General features: G+C 39.8%; 1 protein-coding gene across 5 annotated transcripts in view; it reads left to right on the top strand.

Annotated features, from left to right (window-relative positions):
* Positions 1–8,937, top strand: part of disc1 (DISC1 scaffold protein) — an 87,192-nt gene extending 78,255 nt beyond the window's left edge. For 2 of the 5 annotated variants that reach the window (XM_033021745.1, XM_033021742.1), the window contains exons 12-14: positions 1,954–2,002; positions 3,209–3,325; positions 6,733–8,937. In XM_033021745.1, coding sequence (XP_032877636.1) covers positions 1,954–2,002; positions 3,209–3,325; positions 6,733–6,881 — 315 coding nt within the window. In that variant the 3' untranslated portion in view covers positions 6,882–8,937. Of the gene's footprint in view, positions 1–1,953; positions 2,003–3,204; positions 3,326–6,732 lie in introns of those variants that run through there. The other 3 variants (XM_033021744.1, XR_004412077.1, XR_004412076.1) reach the window with 3 other exon arrangements.
* The last annotated feature ends 2,239 nt before the right edge of the window (positions 8,938–11,176 follow it).

Here is an 11,176-nt window from a genome sequence, read left to right as displayed (position 1 = left end):
CCCCTGCCCTACCCCCTCCACCCCCACCCCTACCCCCTTCCCTCCACCTCCACCCTCCCTTCCCCCCACCTCTCCCCCTCAACCTCCCGCTCTTTCTCCCCTCCTCCCCCACTCACCCTACGGATGCCCTACGGATAGGGTGGTTATGGGGTAAAAGGAGCAAATTAATAATATTAATATAATATCAAGGGGGGTAGTTAGTGTGTGTGTGGGGGTGGTTAGTGTGTGTGACGCCGCATGCCGTCCCGCCCCCCCCCCCTCCCACAAACACGCGTTGGGGGAACAGACCCAACGGGTCTGCACTTGGTCTAGTATATTACTAAAACTCTTATCTTGTTTGTATGCAAGCGTGCGTGGATGTGAAATCCCAAAACCCCGCCAAAATGATACACGATAGCGCTACAATTTTTGGACCACCCTACTCACCATTGTTGTGGGATGTAAATGAAACAAGTTTCGTTCGGATTGATGTTATGTTATTGACATTTTAAACTTACAAATAACACTTTTCATACCCATTTTCCACTTGCACTGCCCGTCACCCACGTTACAATGACGTCACAATAGGATCCTGAATCTCATTTACATGAAAAATCATGATTTAAAAAAAAAATCAGTTTTAATCAGTTTTCATTAACAGCTAACATTGCGTTTAGGTTATTTTAAAGAAAAATCGCGATTTTCATTGTGAGGAGGTGGGATAGATGGTAGGTTTCATTTAAAAAAAACATCGCAATTTACATTGTGGGGGGTTGTGATAAGGGGGGAGGTGAGGTGTGGGGGAGCTATGGGTGACTGGTGGAATATTATGTTGGGGAACTTGGTCTGGTAATTTATAAAGATTTGTCACACGTAATCTTTGAATAAGGCAAGTTTTGTCAAATATTGTGACAAATGTGAATTAATCTTGCAGAATCTTTTTAGACATTTTTAAATGTTCTATATTTAATTTATTTTCTGTACAATTTTTTTTGAATCTCTATCCTGGGTTACCATTCAAATTATTTCTATGTGGCATAATTTTACAAGCATGAACATAGAACAGCACAGGAAATGGGCCCCACTTAACAGGATGCCAAATCATCGTGTTTTGTTTAGTTTATTGTCACGTGTTTCAAGGTATAGTGAAAAGCATTTTTGTTGCATGCTATCCAGTCAGCGGAAAGACTATACATCAATCAAGCCACCCATAGTGTACAGGTATAAGGGAATAACGTATTGTGCAAGATATAGTCCGATTAAAGATAGTCCGAGGGTGTCCAATGAAGTAGACGGTAGCTTGGGACCGCTCTCCATTTGGTGATAGGCTGGTTCAGTTACTTTATAACAGCTGGGAAGAAACTGTCCGTGAATATGGAGGTATGCGTTCCAACACTTCTGTGTCTCTTGCCCGCTGGAAGAGAGTGTAAATAAGCCTTAATTTCATTATTACCTAAATAATAAATAAGCTTTTATATTTGGAAGAGTGACCGTTTAAATAAATGCTCATTCGGTGATGTTATATCAAAAAACTGAGGCCAAAAATGTTCATTACTGCCCATTATGGTCAAGTAAATTTTATCAGCTTGTTGTTCTACTGTAATGAGGAAAAATCATCCAAGAACCTTTAATGCTTTCCAGAATCAGCATCAAATGATAGTGATAGTTTTATCAATCAAATAATGTACAGAATAAAATGTAATGGATTTTATTTTCGTAATCTTTGCACAACACAACCAATATGTCATTTGAGGATAAATCTTTGTTTTTCATAACATTCCCTGCTTCCAATGTCTTTAATGTACTTCTCACAGAGCTTTTAAGCTAAGCTTATGTCTTTCCCTTAACTATTTTTAACACATTTTAAATGCGTTATTTTGTTCCTCATCTGCCTTATCAATGTATGTGTTATGAATATCAACTACTTGCAGCACCTTCAAAATGTCCATCGTATTTTATATGTTTATTTTGTAGATATCAATGAGATGTTTTCTCAGCACCAAAGCTTCACAGTCAAAGGTGAGTACTTGGAACGTAATTGCCAGTGCTTCAGTGTGTGGTTAGACACAAATAAAGTCTTATATGATATCATCCTATGTATTTTTGTAATTCATAGTTCTGTTTTCTTAGAAATTCCAAACTCAATTTTTAAAATTTAAGATCCTGTGTTTTACTGCAGTTTTCTGCCAGAACCGTGACATAATACTCTGCACACTGCTGAGCTGCGTACCTGACACAAATTCAGCAGTGAATCGCCGTGCGTCTAGTGCTGGGTAGACCACAGTAAACGGAGCAGCCTTGTTGAGATACTTGACATGGCTGCACCCTAATTACAGGCCATTGTTGGAGACTGCAATAGCTGCTCCAAGGTCTTGCATTCTGAAATTACTGTTTCCCCATATATTTCATTTTTGCCAGAGATTTCTCTTTAGTAATAGGCTCATTGGTGGTTGCTGGCCTTTGAGCTTATTACAATGGCAGAATTTCTGGATTGGGGAGAGTGTGCAGCCAACTAAATAAGCTAAAACCAGTTCTATCACATTCAGTAGCTGATGATGAGAGAGAGATTACAGGATCCAGGTGGTTTGGAGAATGAAGATGTAGCTGCCCAGTTTCCAGCAATGGCCCACTATTACTGTACTGGTAAGGGTTCACCACTCTACCTTCCTCCCGACCCGCACATCTCTGCACTGAACAGTAGCAATTTTCACTCAACACCTTCCTTCATGATCTCTCCACACTGAGCCTTGAAGCGATTCATTACTTGAACAATGCCAGTGGAGGGCATGAATTTGCACCAGCTTCCAGGCACAGATTGCACATAGTGCAACAAGGTTTTGTGCCAGGTTCCGAGCATGCAACCTAAGTGGATGTCACTTTAAAATGCAAGTGGGGACGTAGCTATAAATATGTGGGCTGGAAGAGCTAGAGTGAAATAATGAATCGGCATTATGTGGAGCAGTACCAAGCCAGGTACATCGACATCGGTATCTGTAAATAAATTCAGACCATGTAATCAGCCAGGGAAATCCACATCTGTATCTGTACTCTTACAAATTCAGACCATCTAATCAACTGTAATCATTTCTGTAAACCTGTCCATCCTGACTGTTATAAAACAAAATTATTATGGCGCATCTGTCATTATTTTCAGTTTCACATTTTTGATACATTTCAAAGTGTACCTTGAAGAATATGTTCAGACTACATTTTCTGTTTTTGCAGGTTGCCTATAAGGATTCTGCAGCGGACATAAGGGAACAGTGTGAAGGTATTAGTGACAGGCTGGTATGTTTGGAAGAGCAGTTGCAAGTGGCTGTAAACAATCATGACGACAGGCTCACTCATATCCTTTTGTGGTGAAATTGCAGTTTATGACAGTTATTGGGAATATATTTGAAAGATTTCATAAGCTCTTAATGCTGTAATTAGCCAGGCGATGATACTTCTAAGCATAATGGAATTTTGTTCAATGAAAATTTATTTAATTGTGGTTTATGTTTAAGGTAGTTGAAGATTAATAAAAACTTAACAGTAAGAGATGTTCTTTAGCAAACTGTATGCAATCCAGATAGCTTACAGTACTGCTTTGAAATGAAGGCTTTGTTTAAAATTGGTCATTAACAACCTGAATTTGAATCATCAATGAGTTATTTTATATAGTTAATTAACTGTATTGAAATTATGTAATTGAATGCCCACCACTGTGTCCTTATGGCCATGATTACCCATCTTTGATTGTTTCTTATGCTGATTATTATAGTTGCAATGGATGTGTTCAATATTGGGCATCCATGAGGTACTGTAAACCACCAACAGCAGTAGAAGAGTACACTGCCACAATCTAACCTTGTCCTGACAGATCCCTTATACTGCTGTGAAAATCTAGATGGTAGGAGTGAACATATTTCTGGGGAGACCAGAAACAGCTAAGACTATGGCAGTATGGTCTGGCTCAACTGAACAAGAGGGGTAAAGTAAGATTCTAACGGTAGTAGTGTTGAGATGCTTGAGCATTATTGATAGGCCTTGTTGCAGCTGTAGGTGCAAATTCAGGAAACTGTGTAGCCTTCCTTATGCTCAGGTCAAAAGAGGCACAGTACAGTTGCAGAGTGAACTTAAGAGGTAGTTTAAACAGCTAAAGGTCATGGCTCACTGGTACTAATGACATAGGTTTATAAAAGGGATGAGATATTGCAGCGCGAATTTAGTTCGCCGAGTAGCAATGTAAAAAGCAGCTTGGGTTAAAATCATTGAATTACTTCACTTGCCATGTGCTAGGAAATAAAGGAATTGAAGTATAGTTTAGATTAATATGCGGCTAAAGAAGGAGGGAGGGCACTAGATTTTTGTAACCACTGGGATCTTTTCTGGGGAAGGTATGACTTGTGGAAGCTGGATGAGTTGCGTATGAACTGGAATGGGACCAGCGTCCTTGCAGGGGATTTCCTAGTGCTATCTGGGAGCTTTTAAACTAATTTGGCAAGGGAATTGGACACAGAATGGATGTGCATTTGTTGGTGGGGGGGTTGGGGATGGGGGTCGGGAGGTCCGATATGCAATGGGAGATATGCGGTCAAATAAAGAAAGAAAATTATTCAGTAAGCAGAATGTATATAGGTGTGATAGACACATCAAAGGAATAAAGGCTATATTGCATTCACTTTAATGCAAGGACTCTGAAGGATAAACATGCTGATTATCCTATGGGAGTGATATTGTGCTATTACAGACATCAAGACAAGAGTCAAGCCAGGAGTGTTTTATTGTCATATGTCCCGGACGGGACAATGAAATTCTTACTTGCTGCAGCACAACAGAATATGTGAATATGTAAACATTATATATAATGGGAAAAAGTTCAATAAACAACAAATATAATGCAAATAACAAATAATAATATAGTCTTTTGCAGTTCAGAGCTCATAGCTTATTCGGTGTGTTTAATAGCCTGATGGCTGTGGGGAAGAAGCTGTTCCTGAACCTGGACGTTCGTCTTCAGGCTCCTGTACCTTCTTCCTGATGGCAGTGGTGTGATAAGTGTGTGGCACGGATGGTGTGGGTCCCTGGTGATTTTGGCTGCCTTTTTGAGGCAGCGACTACGATAGATCTCTTCGACGGTGGGGAGGTCAAAGTCGGTGATAGGCTGGGCAGTGGTCACAACTTTTTGTAGTCTTTTTCGCTCCTGGACGTTCAAGTTGCTGAACCAGGCCATGATGCAACCTGTCAGAATGCTCTCTACCGTGCACCTGTAGAAGTTTAGGCGAATCCTCTTCGACATGCCGAATCTCCGTAATCTTCTCAGGACGTAGAGTCGCTGATGTGCCTTCTTTACAATTGCATCGGTGTGCTAGGTCCTCATCATTCCCCTACTGATATATGCATGCCCAGGAATTTGAAGTTATTGACCCTCACCTCATCACCATATAAACAGGATTGTGGGTCCTCATCCTTCCCCTACTAAAGTCCACAATCAGTTCCTTGGTCTTACTGATGCTGTGAGCCAGGTTATTGTGCTGGCACCATTTGGTCAATCGGTCGATCTCACTTCTATACTCTGACTCGTCCTCATCAGTGATACGTCCCACAACAGTGGTATCATCGGCGAACTTCGAGGATCCACAGAAGAAAGAAGAGATCGGCTGGTAGAATTCCATGGAATAGATTCTTCAGGATAACAGGGAGTTGTACATAAAGATGTGAATTGCATTATTAATTAAAGTCTATTACTGCAGAAAAGAGGGAGGATCACCTGGGAAGAAGCCAACAGGGCGATCATTTTGCTAGTGGTATATTACAGGTCTCCTTCCAGACAGTGAGAGATAGAGGTGAAAATATATGGCAAATCAGAGGTGAAATAAAAATATGATTATAGCAGGGAGATTTTAATTTCCCTATTATTAGCTGGATCACCGTATCAAAGGCTTAGAGAATTTTAAAAATGCACCCAAGATATCTTTTTGGGCTAGTGCATAGATAATCTACCTGCAAAGGGTGGTAGGCATCTAGGTGGTGTGGGAGAGTATTTTGGAGTTACAGCAGTAAATTTGAAAATAGTAATGGAAAGGTATAGGAATAGACCCAAAACATAAAGTTCTGAATTGGAAAGGCAGTTTTCAATATCATAAGATGAGACTTAGCAGAAGTAGGTTGGAAGCAGCTAGTTAATGGTATTTCTACATCCCACAGCCATTTGAAAGTGAAAGAGTGAGCCTCTATGATTAATGTGTTCATAGAAACATAGAAAATAGGTGCGGAAGTAGGCCATTTGGCCCTTCGAGCCAGCACTGCCATTCAATATGATCATGGGTAATCATCCAGAATTAGCACCCTGTTCCTGCTTTCTCCCCATATCCCTTGATTCTGTTAGCCCTAAGAGCTTTATCTAACTCTCTCTTGAATACACCCAGTGAATTGGCCTCCACTACCTGTGGCAGATAATTCCACAGATTCGCAACTTTCTGGCTGAAAACGTTTTTCCTCATCTCAGTCCTAAATGGCCTACCCCTTATTCTAATCCAAATCCCCAAAAATGAACAAATGAATAAATACATTGGAATTAATATTAACATCATTTTATTTTAGTGCAAACTTTTAAATAATTATAAACAAAATAGTAAAGTTAGTTTGAAAATGCATTTATTAAAACTTCTGTCCAGCTGGTATTTTCATAGTCATCACACTTTGAGTAATAAATCCTGCTGAAAATAACTGGTTAATCACTTTCATGTTTTATCCTTAATGACTGTTCACAGTATCTACAAAGAGAAATCCAGATGGTGAAAAAAGCACTGCAGGGAATTTTGAAACAGCTTCTGTCTTTGGAGGAAGAGACAACAGAAGATTTTGCAGATAACATCTGCGGACTAACGAAAAAATTGCTGGAGGGCAAAATCACCTAATATTAACTTGCAGCTTTCCAATTTTATTAGCTGTGATATTTTGGGATGGGTTTAATAATTACTGTAACAAAAATTGACAATCATTAATAAGCACTTGTTTGTGAAAATTCTAGAGCCAGCATCTAAATTTTGTAATATGAATTGACATATATTGATAATTGTTTCTAATATTATTAATTGTAAAACTTGTTTTTGTTTTGTCTAAAATAGCAGAAAATATTGAAAAAGCTTTCCATGTTTAATTTTTTTTAAGTTTTCAAAAATTTCATGTGTTAAAAAAAAAGGTGAGTGTCTAATTCAGGTTTTCACGATTTTCTCTACTACGTTATTTGAACATTTTTGACTTCTGATTGTTAATAATGAAGATGATCAATGGGGCATTTTGTACTGGGATTGTAGGAACATCATAGCGCTCAAAGTTCAGCGTAAACGGTTGGGCTAAATCAACTTCCATTTCACGAATGTAAAATCTTGTTTTCTATCATTCAGTAAGACTGCATAGGAATAAAACAAGCATCTTCCTTTTTTTTCAGGATCAAAGGAGCTAGTTCTCTAGTTTGCACCAAAAGGTAGGAAGTGAGCTAGGAAAAAAAAATCATCATTAGAGACCCAATGTATCAAGTCATTTGGACCCAGCATCTTGACCGTTTTCTGTTGTGTAATACAATTTAAGTGGAATATTTCTTAAAATATCCTAATATGGCATTGATCTGACAGGGTGACCAACAAATCAAATTTCTGCCTTTATTGCAGAGGTAAAGCTTTGAATACATAATTAGTTTGTCAGATTTTAATGCTTCAATTCTGAAACACATGCTTATTTGCTTCAAATAATACTTCAGTCATGTTGCAAGTAAGATTTGAGGCTGTTTAAATAGTTTCAATTGAAACATATGTTGACACTAGCATTACCTCAGATACTTCAGACAGTGTTTAGATTATTGCTTGGTGCTAGAGATTCATATTTCCCAAGAACATGAGATGATATTCAAATACTGTATAGGCAAAGTTTATTATTAAAGAAGGGATCTAAACTCCTTTTCTTGGATCTAACAGGGGTACCAAAGTACCTATCACAATTACACCTTGAATCCATAAATTACTGTTTCATTAAAGTCACCAGGTAGACATTAGAAACCTGGAAGGTGTGTTTGAGTTTATGAACTCAGTTTGAGTTAATTCGGTACCTGAATAATGCATTGTCCAAAATATTTTCCAATATCCTTTTCTCCACAATTATTTTTTGACCCTATTCCCAGAAGTTGACAAGGTAAAATGTCTTCATTTATCATAAAATATTCTGACAAATAGCTTGTATAGCTCATCAGAAAATAGCAGGGATTTAGTTGTGCTGGATACCTAATGTTTCCAACAACATAAAAAGGAACAAAAACACAAGCCTTCCATCTGATGTTGGAGATAGCCATGGATATTGGATTCCTCATACCAGGTGTTAATACATCTTTTCTCATTAAGGACTTCAAAGGAGTGAACAAAAGGAAATCATATCAGGGTTCAAATCAGTAAAAGTTAGAGGAAACCAGACTACGAGAGTACTAAATGGGAATCTTAGGGAATCCAAGGCAATATGCCTATCTAAGTCCGGCAGGTAGCAAACTGTCTAGCCTCATGGCCAGGCATTAACTAGAAATCCACTAAAAGGTTCAATACGATACCCGTCCCACTAATTCTGCAAATTCTTAAGGATATAATTGGAAGTTACTAGTGGATAGAATATCAGTATAACTGCTAGGAGCATGGCCTGTGCACCTTTGAGGAGGTTAATATTTCCAAAAGAGGGACTTAATTGTTATCGCCCAACATTGGTATAGCACAACATAACAAAAGATCATGCTTGTGAATGTACATGGGCTTAAAAGTTACCGTTTTGTAATTCTAAAAGTGTAATATAATGCCCTTACGATTTTAGGTTGCACCTTGATCTTACACTTGTAGCTGTAACTTTGTATTCCAGAGTGTATAACTTCAAGAAAGATGGGTATATGATATTATATTTGCTCATCTTCAAACTATATAAACAATTTGTTGCAATGAGCTTTAGAATGCTATTTCTTTTTGAAGTACTGTAAAGGCATTGTTAGTTGATCAAGTTCAAATAAGAAAAGATCCATGAAGATTTGAAATGGTATTATAAGCACTGCCTCTCTGTCTCTCTGCGGTGCTGGCACGAAGGGCCGAATGGCCTCCTCCTGCACCTCTTTTCTATGCTTTCTATTTTCTATGTTTCTGTCTCTCTGTCGCTCTCTGATTGTCTCTGTCTGTCTCTTTCTCGATGGCAGCGAGCAGCATTCTCATCCCCCCGCGACAACCAGCGTCCCCGTGGACATCGCGTGTTCCCTCACCAGGGACATGCGAGCACGGACCTAGGCCCGGAACAGGGGCAGGAAGCCGACTCTGGTGTGACCATCGACCGCCCGGTGCCTGCACTCGGGAATGGGCATCTTGGCCAGGCCCAGGAGCAAACTGACAGGGAGATCCCCCCCGATCAGCCCTCCCCATTCCCTGCCTTGTGTCAAACACCTAGATCGTGGGACTAAAATGCAACCAGAACTTGAGGAGCAGCCCCTTCAGATATTCGTACAGGGGCAGCAACCTCACAAGCTCCATATACTCGTGGAACATGGTTTCTTCCTCGCCGCAGAAAATACAAGAGGCTGGCGAACCCTGTCCCTGTACATAGAAACATAGAAATTAGGTGCAGGATAGGCCATTCGGCCCTTCGAGCCTGCACCGCCATTCAATATGATCATGGCTGATCATCCAACTCAGTATCCCGTACCTGCCTTCTCTCCATACCCTCTGATCCCCTTAGCCACAAGGGCCACATCTAACTCCCTCTTAAATATAGCCAATGAACTGGCCTCGACTACCCTCTGTGGCAGGGAGTTCCAGAGATTCACCACTCTCTGTGTGAAAAAAGTTCTTCTCATCTCGGTTTTAAAGGATTTCCCCCTTATCCTTAAGCTGTGACCCCTTGTCCTGGACTTCCCCAACATCGGGAGCAATCTTCCTGCATCTAGCCTGTCCAACCCCTACATAAACTCGCAATAGACCTATAGCCCTTTATTGATTGCTACACGTTCTTGCAGCTGTAAGCAGTACAACAGAATAGCAAGTTTAGCAATTCAATATTAATTTCTTAGTGTCAGTTAATGTCTATTAGTGTGTGCGTGCATATGTGCATATTGGTCATTCACCGTCTCTCAGGTTATGGCATGCTGTTACGTATTGTGCACCAAGGTGGGCCGTATTTCCTTCACCAAGGATTATTCTTAGTTTTGATGTATCATCTAGTTCTTTAAAATCAGGGGTTGCCAGACTGAGTTTGTCAAAGTATGTTTTTCTTGTTTTGTCAACTTTTTTTGCATTTTAGGAGGAAGTGCACCTCTGTTTCAACTTCATCTGTTAAACAGTGGCCGCATATTCTGTTTTCTCTTGGCTGCCAGAATCTCTTCTGTCTTCCTTTTTCAACTGCCAAATAGTGGTCACTTAACCTGTATTTGGTGAGGGTCTGTCTCTGCTTTATGTCTCTAACAGTTGAGAGATAGTCTGCCAATTTATACTCTCTTTTTAGGGCACGGTAACATTCTAATCTGCTTTCGCTTTTGGTTTCTTTATCCCAAGTCAAGTCAAGTCAAGTCAAGTTTATTTGTCACATACACATACGAGATGTGCAGTGAAAATCCCAATGTTCCAAATACGTTTCTTTACATTGTTTGATAATTTGGTTCACTCTAACTGGTGATTGGGATCAGTTTTGATCTGAGGCTGGTCAGGGTTTAACTGGATAGGTTTTAACTGAATAGGAGTGGTCTCAGTACCAACTGACACAGGGAACTCTTTTCTGGGCTTCCCTCTTGTGTTTTAAGGGTTTTAAACTGGAGGGTATCTGGGGGGCTAGATTTAAGGTGATTACAAAAATTTAGTGCTCTTTTCAGGATATTTATTATCAGTGGGTATCCGCCTAATTTCGCCCTACATGCGTTTGTTGGTGTTTTCCTTTGGATACGGAGGACGTTCTGACAAAATTCAGCTTGCAGGGCCTCCGTACGTTTTTCACATTTACCATAACTATGGTGACTGAGCGGGCCCCATACTTCACTACCATAAAGCGCAATAGGCTGGATTACACTCAAATATTTTAAGCCAGATTTTAATTGGAATTTGGATGTTGTAGAATTTTTTAATTGCATACAGGGCTCTTCGAGCTCTCTCTTTTAGTGTATTCACTGCCTCATTGAAGCTCCCTGATGCTGCAACAATTAGACCAAGGT

The sequence above is a fragment of the Amblyraja radiata genome, chromosome 5 (assembly GCF_010909765.2).
Source record: "Amblyraja radiata isolate CabotCenter1 chromosome 5, sAmbRad1.1.pri, whole genome shotgun sequence".
Classification (NCBI taxonomy): Eukaryota; Metazoa; Chordata; class Chondrichthyes; order Rajiformes; family Rajidae; genus Amblyraja; species Amblyraja radiata.
This window is presented reverse-complemented; position numbering and strand designations above follow the sequence as displayed.